The sequence below is a fragment of the Rhincodon typus genome, chromosome 12 (genome assembly GCF_021869965.1).
Source record: "Rhincodon typus isolate 14 chromosome 12, sRhiTyp1.1, whole genome shotgun sequence".
NCBI lineage: Eukaryota > Metazoa > Chordata > Chondrichthyes > Orectolobiformes > Rhincodontidae > Rhincodon > Rhincodon typus.
Window position 1 is genome coordinate 48,196,397 of NC_063343.1, and position 17,932 is coordinate 48,214,328.

The following is a 17,932-nucleotide window of genomic DNA, read 5'->3' on the forward strand; positions in this document are numbered from 1 at the left end:
TTCAAGAACAGTAACAGGATATATGGAGTTAAATTATGAAGGGAGTTGCACGACCATCATTTGTATTCTCTCACCTTTAGGAAAGTGAAGTATGATCGAATTGAGGCTTTTAAAATGGTAACATAATGCAATAGGGTAAACACAGAGAAATCATTCCCTTTTCTGTCAAAATCTTAAAATTATAGCAAGACCATTTATGAGTGAAATTAGAAAGTATTTTTCACACAAAATATTGCAAAAATCTGCCATTTTCTCCATCAAAATGGTGCAATCACAAGTTTAATATTTTAAGAGAAACTGAGATTTGGTAGAAATTTGAGATTTGTTAGCAAGACACTGATTGAAAGACAGAACGTATTTGAGATGAGAATGGCCGATACTTTTACTTGCATGCGACATGGCTGTCCCCAACAAGGCTAGCATTTGTTGCCAATCTCTAATTCTTTTAGGTGATTGTGAGCCACCTTTTGAACCACTTACCTGGAAAGAAATTCCTAGACTTTGATCTGATAACAACGAAGGAATAGTAACAAATCAGGATGGTGTGTGAGTTGGAAGGGAACTTTCAAATAATGGTGCTCCTGTGTATCTTCTGCCCTTGCCTTTCTCAATGGTAGAAGTCATGGGTTTGAGAAGTCATGTTGAAAGAGCCTTGGCGGGTTGCTGCAATGCATCTTGTACATTGTGTATATCACTGGCAGTCTTGTTATTGGTGGAGAAAATGAATGTTTCAGTTGGTGGATGCGGTGCTGACTAAGTGAAATACTTGTTCTTGGATGATAGGTGAGCTTGGTGAATGTTGTTGGTATGATACTTATCCAGACAAGTAGAGTGTATTCCATCACATCTTTGACTTGTGCCTTGTAGACAGTGGACCAGTTGTGGGAGTCAGGTGGTGAAAAACTCACCTAAGAATTGCTAGTCTCTGACCTGTTTCCGTAACTACTGTATCTGTACATGTGGTCCAGCTTCAGCTTCTGGTCAGTAGTAACCCTCGAGCTGTTGGTAGTGCAGTTACGTCATCAAGGCAAGATGGTTAGGTTTACTCCTGCGGGAGATGGTCATTGCCTTGCACTTGATGTGGAGCCAATGTAGATCAGCAAAGAAAACAACAACGAGTGAAAATAGTTGTTTTTAAAAAAATACATTAATGAGATGTGGACATTACTGGCAGTGTTAGTGGCAGCGAGAAAAATCTGTGAAGTGGTATGCCTATCTCAGGAAAAAATGCCAAGAGAGACAGTTTTTGTTCTTCCAAGGTGTTGGGCTGCAGTCATGCCAGCCAACGCAGATAAAAGTTACGAGGCAGTCACAGGGTTGCGGGGTCCTGAGTGTCGGGCTGTTTAGAAGGCACACCTTGCTCTGCAATGGGACTTCATCCCAGTTATACAAAACTACAGAAAGGCCCTCCAGCCCTCACCCACCTCAAACCCCATGCTCCATTCACATCACATCATGCCCCAACAACTTCCACAGACCCACACGCTCTCTATGCCAATGCATGTTTCCCAAAATGCCCCTATTGACCCGATAGCTTTGGCAATTCCATGCCATTCACCTATTGTACAGTGCATATGAGCAATGAACTACCTAACAACATCAGGATATGCAAAGTGAAAACCTTTATCTACTTACCTTTCAAAAGGTTCCCACCTGCAGACTGTGATTTACAACTCTGAGGTGCTGTCAACCACAGGATTTTAACAAAGCTGGCCAGATTGCATAAAAATTGCACAGGGAAAGGACATGCCTATCCCCACATTGGAGCTGCCCAGGCTGGGAATGCTGGGTGCAGGCTTGTGACTTGAACTATCTGCACTCTTAAAAAGATATTCCTGAAAATCTGAAAACCCAGGAGCGGAGTCAGGAACTTCAGATTTTTACACATTTTTACATTGGTCCAGACTCATTCCAACTTGATGAAAATACCGGCCCATGTCTCTGGATCATAATTCCAGGTCTCGGCATATGTGAATAAGCCACACTGTAACAAGATCCTGCTTAACTATGATTTAAGTCTATAAGGTGTGAGGCTGGAAAAACACAGCAGGTCAAACAGCATCCAAGAAGCAAGTAAGTCAACATTTCAGGCCAAAACCCTTCGTCAGGACTGTGGAGGGGACAGAGCCCAGAAATAAATGAGGGGGCGGTGGTTGGGGCCTGGGGAAGGGTATGAGAAGTGGTGATAGGTGGATGCAGGTAGGGGATTACTGTGATTGGTCTATGGGAAAGGTGGAGCAGATAGGTGAGTAAGAAGATGGACAGGCTAGGTTAGGTCAGGTCAGGAGGGGGAGGGCCGGACACGGGTTAAGGCTAGGGGTGGAGGGATTTTGAAGCTGGTGAAGTCAATATTGAGGCCATTGGGCTGTAAGCTCCCAAGCTAAATATGAGGTGTTGTTCCTCCACTTTATGTTTAGCCTCATTCTGACAGTAGAGGAGGCCAAGGATGGACATGTCGTCAGGGCAGTGGGAGGGGGAATTAAAATGGACGGCAACTGGAATGTTGTGTTGGTTGTTGCATGAGAGCGCAGGTGCTCCGTGAACCGGTCCCCGAGTTTGTGTTTGGTCTCCCCAATATAGAGGAGACCACATCAGGAGCAACAGATAACATTGGATGAAGTACAGGCGAATCCCTGCCAGAGTTGGAAGGTTGTTTTGGGCCTCGGATGGAAGTGAGAGGGGAGGTGTGGGGGCAGGTGTTACACCTCCTGCGGTTGCAGGGAAAGACACCAGGTGCAGTGGAGGGGTTGGTGGGGAGTGTGGAGCTGACGAGGGAGTTGTAGAATGAACTGTGGAAAGCGGCTGGGGTGGGGAGGGAAGTATCTTTTGCGTGCTGGGTTCTGCTTGTAGGTGGTAGAAATGTTGGAGGATTGGATTCGGAGCTTGGTGGGGTGGTATGTGAGGACTAAGGGGACTCTATCCTTATTGCTGTTGGGGGGAGTGGGTTTGAGGGCAGAAGTGCAGGAAATGTGGTTTAGGGCATCCTTAATTACACAGGAGGAGAAATCATGGTCCCTCATGTAGGAGGATATCTGGGGTGTCCTGGAGTGGAATGCCTCATCCTGGGAGCAAATGAGGTGGAGGCGGAGGAATTCGGAGTATGGGATAGCATTTTTCCAGGAAGGTAGGTGAGAGGAGGTATAGTCGAGGTAATTGTGGGAGTCAGTGGGTTTGAAATAGATGTTGGTGGCGAGTCGGTTTCTGGAGATGGAGACGGAGAGGTCCAGGAAGGGGAGGAAGGTTATCAGAAATAGTCTGGGTGAATTTAAAGGCAGGGTGGAAGGTGTTGGTGAAGTTGATGAACTGCTCAAGCTCCTTACAGGAGCACAAGGCCGCACCGATGCAGTCATCAATATAGTGGAGAAAGAGGTGGGGGATAGTGCCAGTGTAGTCGCGGAAGAGGGACTGTTCCACAAATCCTACAGAGGCAGGCACAGCTCAGGCCCATGAAGGTGCCTATGGACACCCCTTTGGTTTGTAGGAAGTGGGAGGAGTCAAAGGAGAAATTGTTGACGGTGAGGACCAGTTCAGCCAAACTGAGAGTGTCAGTGGAGGGGGACTGGTTGGGCCCATGGGAGAGGAGGAAGCAGAGGGCTTTTACTTCCTCTGTGTGGACGATGCAGGTGTACAGGGACTGTGTGTCCATGGTGAAGATGAGGTGTTGGGGGCTGGGGAATTGAAAGTTTTGGAAAAGGTGGAGGGCATGGGTTGTGTCATGAATATAAGTAGGGGGTTCCTGGGCCAAAGGGGAAAGAATGGAGTCGAGGTAGGAGGAGATGAGCTCGGTGGGACAGCAGCAGCCAGAGACAGTGGGTCAACTGGGGCAGTCTAGTTTATGGATTTTGGGTAGGAGATAGAAACAGGCAGAGTGGGATTGGGGAACTATCAGGTTGGAGGCTATGGCCAGGAGATCTCACGAAGTGATGAGGTTGTTGATGGTCTGGGAGATGATAGCTTGGTGATCAAAGTTGGGCTCATTATTGAGGGAATGGTAGGAGGAGATGCCAGAGAGTTGGCATCTGCCCTCAACAATGTAGAGGTCATACACCATACTACCACCGCACTCCCCCTTGTCAGTGGGTTTAATAGTGAGGTTGAGGTTGGAGTGAAGGGAGCGGAGGGGTATGTCACTGTTGTTACTGTTGTTGTATGTTCAGAAGGGATACTGTTTATAAGTGGTTTAAATAGTCAGTACAAACTATTTTCCTGTAAAAGACAGACAATTATGTCTCTGGATTATTCAATATTGTCAAGTGAGGGCCTCTAAAACAAAGTTGTCATAGAGCACTTTAGGCAGCCTGGCTCTACAGAAGGGTTAGTGAGGCTGATGACAAAGGAGTCGATGACCAGTCACTTCATCCTAATTTATACAAGCAACAACGTGAAGGATGTCAAGACATGGCACAGGAGATCCTTCCCACTCTAATTTGTATATACAACGTATTCACCAATACTACAAAATTAAATACAATAACATATCATGGTATCTTGCAACCAAATAAAGGCTCACATTCCACCTACATTGTTGCCATTCACCTCTGCTCCAAACCCAAACACGGTGTCTCTGCGATATACAAAAGTTAATCACATATGCCAAGGTCGTCTTCCTAAACAGCCCCTGAAGGAACCCATATGAAATCTGCACCATCAGAGGGTCAGAATCAATGGATCGGCACTTGTAGAAATCAAATGAAATCTTTATTTCAAATGTAATCAGATCAGCACAGAAACAACTATGATCTAATTACCTGTGAGGCTCAAATACATCTAGTGCGTTTTCTTATGTCTTTGAGTGCTGTCATACTTCGACCCCAGTAGTCAGAAAGGCAGGCTGCTAACCTTTCTGCCCACGGTGACAGTAGGGGTAGTCTTCTGGTCAGTTGAAGTTTAGAGGGCCTCAGTATTGTGAGGGACTCCTGCACATGTGCAAAAGCTTCATTGGTCCACGCGGCAGCTACTGGTGTCATGGCAGAAGGCCTGAGGAGCAACTGTCTAAGACAGAGGTATGTAGATTTGGAAGACAGTACCTCCTCCTCTCTCAGCCAGGTACATATGTAATTCCCCGCTGGCCTGAGATGGGCGAGAACTTGGGAGACTCCAGGACCCTCGCGCCCTCTCACCTTGCCATTATTCACATTATCTCAGAGACAAGATGATGGAATACAGATCTTCATACATCTCAGTGCCTGATCTGCTTGACGTAGTACCAACACATCAATGGAGGAAGCCACACATGCAGTGAAGAGGGAGTCAGCAGTACTCATGCCTTGGATGGACTTCTCCAATGTCCAAGTCAGGGTGTGAATACCCTCTGGAAGTTCTGCCAGACCGTTATGCACCTACTACATCAGTATCTGCCACCTTACACATGGTTTCAGAGGCAAGTCATCACCAGCACGGCCTGACTTCCCTCAGTCTTCCGATGCTTATGACCTCAGGTATCAGACACCAATAGCTGGTTAGTAGCTCAAGTGGAGCCTGCACCAAGTTGTGAGCTCAAATCTAATTGTGAAATTACTGTGCTGGTGTAAGGTGCAGGGGAATGATGTGCCATTACATCCTGACATTGTCTCCTCCTCTGCAGAGGTGGATGAGAGTCCTTTGGAGACAGTAGCTCTTTGTCCCTGTGGTTGAACTGCAAGAGAGAACAGAATAATCAGCACTTCTTGCCCCCTCAAACACAGCCAAAGTTGTTGCAACTCACATTATTATTGATCAATTGGAGTTCACAAGAAAACCATGCCTTAGACTCATGTGAGGCATGGTTCTGGCCCAGGCATGAAGTGACTTACCCTCTTGAGTGAACTCCAGCATCACTGTTCATGATGGAGTGACAACTGTGATACCTTGGCAGCTCTAGAGTCTCCTTTTGCAAAATTGAGCCCCTGACACCGGTCTGGGCTCTTTTCCTTGGTTGTTCGGGCCCTCTTCTTCTGCAAGAACATGGAACAGCAAAATAAGTCTGTGTATCAAGAGCAGACAGAATGCTTATTTAGTCTGTATCCTAACTGCTGCTTTTCTAGACACTGGCATGCATGTAGTATTGGATCAGCCTGGTGCGAGTTGTGAGGGTCAGCAGTGCCAGGCTTGTGCCCTTTGACAGAGCTGAAGGCATTCCTTTCCAAAGGAATGCTGAAGCTACGCTCATTGCCAATTACACAATAGTCTCTCTGTCTGTCCAGCATCTGCAGCCTCACACTTATCCAGCTGCTGATCCCTTAATGTGTGGTACTCACCTTATTAAGCAAAGAAGGACAATGATGGCTTGTGGCATTGCAGGCAGAGAAATATCCATCCAGGTCTGCTTGGTTCGGTGGAGAAGTCTCCTCCTCTGTCCTTCAAAACATGGCACCAACACATTCACCCATGTCAGCCAATGATGCAGCTGCTGCGTCAGTTGCAGTCTGTAGCTAATGAGCGGTTAGCTTCTCCTCCATTCTCCCCTGCCAGCTGGATGTTGGGTGGTCAGTTGGCACAAGACCACATCAGAAATAGAATACTCTCACCAACTTACAGTCTTTTCCTTCCTGCTGCGTCATTTAATATCATAGCCAGCTGCTCTGGCAAAACATATGGTATTGTGAAAGCTTTGTGGTGTTTGTTTAGGAATGGTTCTGGTGATTTGCTGGATTTGGAATGAAGTGGTTCTGCATCTTCTCAAAGAGAATGTGGGAGTTAGGTTTTGGGGAGGATGGTGGTGGTGGTGTGCTGGATTGGTCAGAGAGGCTTTGTGATCTATTCACAGAAAGGCTACTGTAGCTACTGGAGCCAGACATACAGCCCCTTTAGGTTTGCACAACAATCGAGAAAAGTCGAGCCTGCAGAGAGAGAATATCTGTGGTGAGGGAGGGGAATGAGATCTATTCATTGAAGATTCTATTGATTACTGATCTTAAGGTTGCATTTCTCCTATCTCAATCTCAGCCGGGGTAAATGCCTAACATGCCTATGATTCACTGAGAACATATTGGCAGAACTGTGTCAACTCATTTGCAGGACCTGCAACCTTACAGCAGATTGAGGATAGATTTGCTATTGGCCATTAAGATCACTATTGTTCTCAACTTTCACGTGACTGCAACCCTCCAGGAAGGGGAAAACTGCATGACCAACATTCCCCTGCTGGCTCTCCACTGTTGTGTCCAAAGAGGTGATCAAGACTTTACACATGAGAATGGCAGTGATCAATTTAGTCCTTTGAATCTGTTCTGTCATTCAATGAGATCATTGCTGATATATAGCCATGAAGGAGAGTTCCAAATGCCTCCTATTTTCGCATGTAGGACTTTGTCCTAATTTCACTCTTGAAAGGTCTGGCTTTAATTTTTAGATTATTCCCCTGGCCTTAAAACTTCCTAACAGCAGATACAACTTCTCCCTACTTCCTCTCTTTAATATCTCGAAAAAAAAGATAAAATTGTCCTTCAACCTTCTAAGTTTCCAATAACACAATCATAATTTGTGTCATCTCTTCGTAATTTAATCCTTGCTGTCCAGATATTTTTCTGTGAATGTTATTCATTCCTTCCAAAGCCAGTACATCCTTCCTGTGCTGTGGTATTGAGAGCAGTTGTACTCCAGACACAGTCTGAACAGGGTTATGTATAGCTGAAACATGATTTAATTTTCCTTGGCAGTTTATTTCTCTAGGTATACAGGTTAGCTTCCCTTAGCCTTCTTAATAATTTCCTGTGATCTCTTTAGACATCCATTGTTTCTAGTTTTTCATGATTTAGAAAGTACTCTCTTCTATCCTTCTGGGTTCTATTTCATTATATTGAAATACATGTGCAACTGCTGTGCCCATTCGTTTAATCTGTAAATGTCCTTTTCGTATGGTATATTGCGAAATATGCCACCTATCCCTGTGTCATCAGCAAATTTGTATGTTGTGACTTACTGTCCCATCATCTAAGTCATTCATAAACAAGTTAAATAATTTGGATTCCAACAATTACTAACATCTTACCAATAAGAATGGCTATTTCTATTTTTAGTCCCCTGCCTCTTAACTGATTTCCTAAACATTTCAATAACTTGTCCAAGATTCCACAGCCTTCAACATCAGCTAACAATTACTTGTGAGGAACTTTATCAAATGGCTTCTGGAATATTATCCGTTGACATTGCAACATACACTATTTTAGCCATTGATTTAAAAAAATCAGTCAGGTGTATCAGATATGACCACTCTTTGCAGACCCATTCTACCTCTCCCTAACTAGTTGTAAATTTTCAAGGTAAAAATTCAAGGAGAGGTGTGTACTTTGTTTTCTCTCTAACCAGACATTTGGATGATGAGCAGAAACATACCTTTGCCAGCAGAGTGGGAAGCCCATTGAAAATAAGGGTTTGAGAGGGAGACAATACTTCAGGTCTGTCTCAAGGGATATCACGGTGATGGGCAAAAACAAAGAACATGATGAAAATCAACACTCACTGATGGCAGCTCCTTGTTGGGAAAGGCTCACCTTCAAAAACAAGAAATGCCAGGCAATGTAGGTCGGATCGACTTTTTTCAGGATATTTGGGTTCCAGGATCCTCGCACACCCAAGCAAAATTGAGGGTACAACATATACATACTCCCAAGGAGGAAAAAATCTGTGGAGATCACAGAATTTCTTAACTTTCTAGCAGCAGGCATACCAAACCTTTCTGACAACGCATCATTTTTAAGAAAGTTTGCAAGGAAAGATGCCCTATATGCATGGCTGGAGGACCACTAACACATGTTTGGATCACTTAAACAATCATTTGCAGCAGACACTAGTATACAATAATGCTATGGCCCAATGAACAAGACAATCCTGGAGGTCAATGCATCTCAAAAAAAGTGTACAACTGTGCATCTTGCAAGATGATAAACCAATTCCATTTAGATCCAAAAGTCTGAAGGAAGTACAATACAATTGTTCCAAGATAGACAGCATTTCATTTGGTCTGATATGCAGTCCCACAAGGTTTCATACACACCTATTTGATAAACAATTGACTGTGGAATGCAATCACAAACTATTGCAAATTATTTGCAACAACCCACTGATGAGTGCAGCACCCAGATTACAAGGGCATCTGATAAAGGTACGGGGTACAACTTCAATATCTGCTGTAACTCTGACACCAAAATGGTTATGTCGGACACGCTGAGCCCAGATTATTATATCTGATCAAGAATGCAGAAATTCCACCAGGCTTAGAAGATGACAGTAAAAACGTCAAGGTGGAACTCAGCGATCAGCTTTGGGAGGAAACAAGAAACGATCCACAACAGAAGACGCTTTGGAAAACTTTGATAGAAGGGTGGCCTGTTTTTCTTTTCATGGGATCTGGATAAGCCTATTGTGACAAGGAGACATTATGACCCATTCACTCCACTGGACAGAAAGTTGTGGAGCAGTGTAAACTGGAGTTGCACATCGAGACAATGTGCAGCTCAATCTGTGGGAATTGCCTGGAAAACTGTATTTTCTGATGAGCAATTCCTCTGTGTCTGGAACCTTCAGATAGAGTCAAAATTTAAATAGTTCTGACTCATTTAGACTTAATATTTGCCCAGGAATGTTAGAGGATTTAAAACCATACCCCATCTCATGGCTAGCTATTAAACTGAGATCCCAACTCACCACTGAACACCTCCACCAATGATAAAAACACAGCCCGAACTGGTTTCCTGGAACCAACACCCCTTCTGAACCTCTGTTCCTGTTGAGCCCAATCTGAACTGCCTTGTGGAATCTGATCTAATTCTGCAGGTCCCAATACCCGCAAACCCCCCTCACCCCTGCCTGGCCCTGGGCTACCCAAAGCATTCACCTGGCACCCTATACCATTCATCCACCTGGCTCCCTGCCTTCTCCACCCACCTGGCATTCTGCCACCCCATCACTAACCTTACCCCAGTTGCTGTCAAAGTTCCTTTGGGAATTTTAAGTCCTGAAATATAGCAGCAAGAGCTGTAAAACAAACGGGCACATCTTGGCCTGCAACACTATTCCTTGCTGAGTGGATTTCTCCCTGGTTTCCTGTGATGGATGCATCTGGGACAAGCCAGACACAGAATGTGGGCTGGAAACATGGCCAATAGATTAATGGATAATTTTGAAGAGGATTACCATTGGTCAAATCCATTCCAATACTAATTGGAGTGCCTGGGTCAAAGGAACACAATTTAGGATAACTATGCCAAGCCAAGTTCCATAACTCCTCAAAAAGCAAGGAAGAATGTCTATGTGACTGGCAAGCAGATGTGTCACTTCCTCATCTTCAAAGGACACAAGGTTTGAGTCATATCCAAGAAATGTGGTTACCTGCAGAAATATCAAGAGTGTGCAGTGAATTCCCAAAATTGCGACATTCAGTAACAACGTGGACCAGATAAGGGAACTGTGCAATACTCCAATTGTCCATAGGAAACACATAAAGCTAAGTTTGAAAAGTGAGTGTGGAAGACCTACATGACAACAATTAACACTCTTAACATTAAAGATCCCAACACATCCACAAGTCAAGAACACCCAAGTGAGATCTCAAGAAAATTGTAGCATCACGAGATCTGGGAGAGTTGTCAAATGACCTATATGTTACACAGATGCTTGGATCTTACATTCTTTAAATCTTATTTTGATAGGCAATTTTGCAATGCCACTCTGAATGGATGGTAATTTATTTTTGGGGAAAAAGTGACATAGCATTAAGAAGGAGAACAAACTAAGGAGCATGTAACCCAGAATCTGGAACATATGTCTAGCTGCCATTATCAGTTCAGTTTGTAGCATGCAATTGCAGGAACGTGTCATTATATTCCTCTGCAACAAGTACTGAAATAAACAGAATCTATGTCTATTCATCAGCGTTGATGTGAGAAGCGAGATTGTTGTACAGTAATTTAGCTCAAAAATACAACAGACTTGCCCAATCAAATTGAACTGGATTGAAGAGGAAGTGGATGCAGCTTTCCCTCTTCTAGCTCTGGTCAAAATGAATTGTGATATGAAGCAAAACTGGCAGTTTTTTCCTCACAATATGACAAAATTATGAACTAGCGACAGATCTGTTTAACTAGCCAGAGCGGTTACTAATCCCTGCATTCTTATTACTATTGGGAAGAGACTGTTTCAAAGTGTATTGCATCATAAAACTCTTTGAAGAACAGAAAAATAAAATAAATTATAAACATTTTAAAAGCATTGAACTCCAGGTGAACAGAACTTATGAATAGTACGTCTTCAATATAAGGGCCTCAAGGTGACAAAGTGTCCATTGAACAAAATATTATTTCATAGAATTTTTCATAGAATCCCTACAGTGTAGAAACAGGCCCTTCAGCCCAACTAGTCCACAGAGCATCCCACCCAGACCCATCCCCCTAATCTACAAATCCCTGAACACTACGTGTGACACTAAATGTGACACATTAACACAATTCTCAGAATCCTGCAAATTTGCAGAACTGTAAGTTGCTCTAATTAAGAGACAGGACTGTATTACGCATAAGAAATACTACAGAGATAAAGCGTATATTTCGAGAGAGGTGAAACTTACTTTCAGGAAAGCAACTGAAATGCAGAAGAGGTGAGATATAAATCATCAGTGAGAGATGATTTTGATTGCAATTAGCTAACTCATTTTGTGCACAAATTATGCATGATTGAGATATGTAAAATCATGAGAGGCATAGGCAGGGTAGACAAGAAGAAATTTTTCCCCTGAGTGGAAGACTCAATGACTAGGGAGCATAGATTTAAGGTAAGGGGCAGGAGGTTCAGAGGGGATGTGAGGAAAAAAAAGTTCATCCAGAAGGTAGTGGAAATCTGGAACTGACTGATTACAAGGGTGGTAAAACAGTGCTGAAATATTATAACATAAATGAAGAAGTTACTCTGTGTGATGTGATGGCAGTAAGACAGGACTTCAAGCAACTGTAATGCAGCAAGGAGAAATGGTTGCATTTACATCTAGAGTGTTAAATGAAGTGTGATATGCTCAGACAAAGAGCATGTGCTTGGCCATTGATTTTGCTTCTGAACATTTTCATCAATACCTACCTGAAACAGAAAAAATAACTGTTGAGTCCAACCACAAGCCATTTCAAAGCATTTTCCTTAAGCTGCTACTAACTGCTCCAAGTGTCTTCAGAAAATGTTACTCCAGTTACAGGGATATCATTTGGATGTGACACACAAGTAAGGGAAGTCATAGAGTCATCCAGCGTGGAAAAGGCCCTGCGGCCCATCAAGTCTGCACCAACATAATTACCACTAAAGGTGCACTAAGCCCAGTTTCCTGCACTTGTCCCATATCGTACAGTCATAGAGTCATTGAGATGTACAGCATGGAAACAGACCCATTGGTCCAACCTGTCCATGCATGATACTCCTCCCTGTTTCAATAAGATCACATCTCATTCCTCTGACCTCCAAAGAATAAATGACCAGCTTGCTAAACCTTTTCTCTTAAGGCAACCCTTTATCCTTGGAATTAACCTAATTAACCTTCTACAAACTGCTTCCAATGCAAGTACATCCTTCCTTAAGATGACTAAGACTACATAAAATATTCCACCTGGTCAGTGCTGTTTCCATCTTGAATAAAAATAACAAATTAAAAAAAAAACAAACCAATGCTTGCACAATTAGAAGAAGACTTGGCTGGTTGTATATTCCATTTCCTTTCCAAGAAGGCCAGCATTCCATTTGCTTTTCCATTATTACATGTTCTATCTGCATGAGAACATTTGTGAATCATGAATGAAGGCACTGTTGCAAGAATCCCTTATATATGATATTGTTAAGTTTTGAAGGGTTGTCAAAAAGAGGAATTCACTTCAAGTATTGTGAACGTACCTGGAGTGCTCTCATTAAAAGAAGCAATTCAAAGTTCTTTGTGGATATTGGAGGTTTGTTTTTACACAAGCTTTCCTACAAATCATATGACTGGTGACAAATGCTTGCTTTGCTGTAGGCACTGTCAGCACTGTGTTTTGAACACTGACTAGCTTGATGAAATTCTCATTTTATCTGGTTCAGTCTGAGGGAAACCTGATAAGAACAAACTGAATTGGAGGGAGTAAAAGCAAACTAGTGCAGATGCAAGAAATCTGAAACAAACACAATGGTGGAGAAACCCAGAAGGTCTGGCAGCATCTGTGGAGAGGTAAAGAGTTAAGTTTCAATTACAATATGAACTCTTCTTCTGAAGAGGAGTCATAGAAGACTCAAAATGTTAACTCTGTTTCTCTCTCCACAGATGCTGCGAGACCTGCTTAGTTTCTCCAGCATTCTCTGTGTTTGTTTGCATTAGAGAAAAGCCAGGTAAGAACAAGCTGCCCAGCAGACCTCTCCCATTTCTGAAAAGAACCCACGCTGCATCAGTTCACAGTGAAATGTCTGCCCTTTTAAAAGACTGATTGAATGAACATCTCAAGATGGCATTTCTTAAGCAAGCTGTGTCTGCAAGACTTCAGAGATAAACATGCAATAGTGAATTGACCACACTTGCCAGGACATCAAAGCAACAAATTTAGGAACATTCTATGCTTCATACTTTTATTTCAAGAATAACGCATTGACCAAAGTGATGTTCATTTCAGAAAGCCAATTCTGTAGGGAAATGCATGTTTTAGTCCTCTTTTCCTGAAGAATACATGTATGTGGGTGTTCTCTGGATATTTAGAAAGATAACCATTTACAATTCTATATCACTGAATAATTAAATGTTAATTACTATTACTATATCTTTATTGAATAAGTCTTGTTGGATAATTAACCCAGAAAACTGATTAATAGATCTTTTGTTTGACACTTGATATAGATAATGTAAATTAATTGGTCATCATAACAACTGGAAAAGTTATTTATACCGTATGTTGTGACCCACAGGGCAGTGGACTACAGCAACAGTGCACTCACCCGATTCAATTGCAATAATATCCATATCCTTCAGTACTACATTATACTGTATTCTTCCTGCATATTAATAATATTCTGCTTTTATATTCTTCCCATGAAAAAATGAACTTCACATTTTCCCAAATTATACTCAGCTATCTCTTTCCAGACTGGGTATCCTCCTTACAGCCTACTTTCCTACCCATCTGAGGCCCAATGGCACATGTTAGACTAAATGACCTATCTTTAGTTTCTTGCTCTCTATCTCCTTTCCTGAACAGCAAATCCCAACCCTGCATTACCCTCCAAGCTATGTGCTGAACCGACATCAGAGCTGCTGGCTGCAAGTGTCAGAACATGTGGAGTGGTTTCTTTTCTCAAATGGCTTCAGCAGCTCTCACCCTTCTTCATCGCAGTGGTGACTGTTCAGGGAGCAATTCTTGGATTTCTGAAAACAGAAAATCAGACGAAAAGGATTGGGTTGAGTGCAGGGAGTCCATGGTCACTGGATCTAAAGATTGACTTCACGTTAGTTAGCAGGATGAAGGTAAATTGGGGTTTGAGAAAGAACACTAGGCAGAAACATACTGTCTTTATCAAGGCACTCAGCAGCGTTGGATGAAATGGGCTCCATGTCATGAGTCTCCTCCAATGAGCTCACATGATGCAAACATGCCTATTCCTCTTTGGTCTGCTGCGTGTATTATGAGAACACTTGCAATGTTCCTGCCATCACAGAACAGAGGGAAACAGATGTGGGGCTGATCCTATTAGAAAGTGCATGCAAATGAGGAGCAGTATCTGAATATTCAGCTTGAGCTCTGACTTTCAGGGGCTGCTGATGGGTGAGTGATGCTGGTGAGGTGCATTAACAAGTTTCAGAGATTCGGTGGAGTGATGGATAGATGATATCCTTTGAGAAGGCCTTCTCTGATCTTGACCACCCTACTGAAGTTATCAAACTTCAGCACTGCTGCCAGGGTCTCAGGGCAACACGTGACTGCTATGGCCACCCGCTCCCAATTTTCTTCAGAGGGTGGTTCTTCAGGACCTCTTAGGACCCCAGTGGAAAAACTGACTCTCTTCTTGTTGACCTCCTGAACTAAGGCCTCCACCTCCACACTTGCAACTTTGGGAACCCTCATCTTGCCTGCTGCTCCATTCAGTGTCCTTCTCCTTGCAGCCCTTTACATTGCACGCAGTCCACAGCAGCTTCTTTCCATTGAGTGCAGCTCCTTTGTAAATTAAGCAGGTTACCTATAAAAATTGCAGGTTAACTGGAATGACTTGGTCCTCTGTTGCACATTCATTCAGACTGCAGCACAGGTCATGCTTGGCAAAATGTTACAATCATTCAAATAAAAAGACAACATAAAGTCACAAAATTCACATGCTGCCTCTCTCAATGGCTGCATGGTATGTTTGTGAATCATGGACCACCAAGTCATAAAACAAGAGCAAATCAATGTTTTGAGCACAGAATACAAAAGCCAGGCTATTACGCTGAACATGCACTAAGACTCATTCACCCCATTGACCAACCCAAAGTACAGGACAAAATCTAACTCGAGACATCATACTTTGGGAAGGATGTGAAGACACTAGAGGTACAGAACACATTGGAAATTGATTACCAGCAGGCAGAAATAAGATTGGCAAACAAAGTTAAAGCCGGAGGGGGAAAAGAAGTTTGCAATGGTTGGCTAGAATTTGGAATGAAATGAATGATGCATTGGTGGATACAGATCTGACTCTAGCCTTCAAAATGGAATTTAACAATAACTCAAAGGAAAAAAAAATTACAGGTGATATGTGAAAAGAGCAGCAGAGTGAGACTAACTGGATTATTCTTCAATAGAGCAAACATAATACAGAATAGCCTCCTTTTTGTAATCATATACTCACCAAACTAGCAAGTTTATGAGCGTGATGGCTCGGATATTACGAGTTTTAAACAAGTGAATAATTGAATGAGTTTGTTTACTTTTAGCCTTCATATCTTCGAGCTGGAAAGAAAACAAAGAGTTGAGTATAATTGTTCATTATTAGAAAGTATCCATTGTGACATTTATTTCAATTCATTCAAAGTGGAGATAGCTGATCTAAAAAGGTCATTTGGAAACAGTGCAGTATAAACTCTCACAATTGCAGCTTCTTTCTCTCCTCCTCCTCCATCCCTGACCATGTACCATCTGGAGATAAGAGAATTGGGACTGGGTACAAATAGACTAAGAACCCCATTTTATTGATACAGTCCCATGTTGCAGATAATGATGCTGGTTCGATCTTCAATTAGGCATAAAAACAGGTACATCTTGGAAACTATTTACATTTTCTGAAAATAATATGATCGTCTATGATGTTGACCCAAAATCATTAAAAAGGCAAGAGAGTAATGACATGATCAGTAGCTCAACAGCATGCAACGTTATGGTATTTCATATTGATTTGATTTATTCTTGGGTTAATGGGCATTACTGGCAAGTCCAGCATTCCCAATTGCCCTCGAGAAGTGACAGTGGGCCACCTTCTTGAACTGTTACCAACCATGTGGTATAGGTACACCCACACCTATCTTCTCAAGGGCAATTCAGGTTGGGCAAGAAATGTTGACCTCATCAGAGACAGCCACATCCCATGACAGACTTTTAATAGTTTTCCTACTGAGGAGAGAAGAAGGAGCTGAGAATTCTAAGATATTGACCCAGTGACAATCAAGGAACAGCAATTTTTAAAATATAATATAAAAATGGAAAATGCTGGAGACACTCGACAGGTCTGATAGCATCTGTGGAGAATGAAGCAGCGTTATTGTTTTGACTCCAATATAACTCCTCTCCAGAACTGGCGATTTTAAAAATACTTGTTCATGGGATCTTCCATCCTTTATTGTCCTGGGAAAGATGGTGGTGAGCTGCCATCTTGATTTGCTGCAATCCTTAGCATTTAGGGCCACCTACAGTGCTGTTAAAAAGGGAGTTACAATATCTTTACCCAAAGGCAGTGTAGATAATGGAAAGATATGATGGAGGCAGGGTGTGTATTCATTAACACAGAGTTCCTAGTCGCTGACCTACTCTTGTGGCAACCTGCTGTTATGGCTGGTTTACTTCAGTTTCTGGTCATCGGAACTCTCATAATTAAACAATTATAATGCCATTGAACATCAAGGGACAATGGTTAGATTCTGTCTTGTTGGAAGCAGTTATTGTCTTGCACTTGTGTATCACAAATATTACTTGCCATTTATCAAACCAAGCTTGATATTGTCCAGATCTTGCTGCACATGGACGTAGACTGTTTCAGTATCTGAGGACTGGCAAATGGAGCTGACTATTGTGCAATCTCAGTGAACACTCCTTACTTCTAATGATGGAGGGAAGATCACCGATGATGCCACCAATGGTGGTTGGTCCTAGGATATTACCCTGAAAAAATCATAGGGGCTTTTCTGTTGTAATGGCAGTGCCCCTACCTCTGAGCAAGGAGGCCTGGGTTCAACTCATACCTGCTCCAGAGGTGTGTAATAACATCTCTGGACAAATTAATCAGAAAATATCTATTCTGAGGAGCTCCCATTATGATGCCCTCGGACTGAAATGACTGACCTCCAACAAGTACAACCTCTCCCTCTGTGCTAGGTTTGACTCAAATAGCAGAAATTTTCCCCTCTCATTCCCATTGATATCGCACTCGGAATTCAAGAACAGTCATTTTTATCTCACCTCTGGATTTCAGCTTTTATGTCTTTGTTTGGCACAAGGCTGCAATAAGGTCAGGAGCCTAATGGCCCTCACAGCAGGTTATTCATATGCAAGTACTACTTCTTAGTATTGTTGAAAACCCCTTCTAGTGATTAGCTGATGATTGACAATAGACTGATAAGTTGATAATTGGCAGGATTGGACCCTGATCCAAATGAGTGGCTGCATGCATTTTCCTGTGTTTTTCCTAAGGTCGTCAGTTTTTGACATGTGGTTCAAAAAGATTTGGCAAGTTGAGACAACAAGGTGCAGGGCTGGATGAACACAGCAGGCCAAGCAGC

The 17,932-nt window shown here is 42.6% G+C and overlaps 1 protein-coding gene across 1 annotated transcript in view; it reads right to left on the minus strand.

Annotated features, from left to right (window-relative positions):
• Positions 1–17,932, minus strand: part of LOC109922049 (solute carrier family 22 member 5-like) — a 186,001-nt gene that overhangs the window by 134,888 nt on the left and 33,181 nt on the right. The window contains exon 6 of the mRNA XM_048603984.1: positions 15,793–15,893. Within this exon, the coding sequence (XP_048459941.1) occupies positions 15,793–15,893 (101 nt within the window). The remainder of the gene's footprint in view (positions 1–15,792; positions 15,894–17,932) is intronic.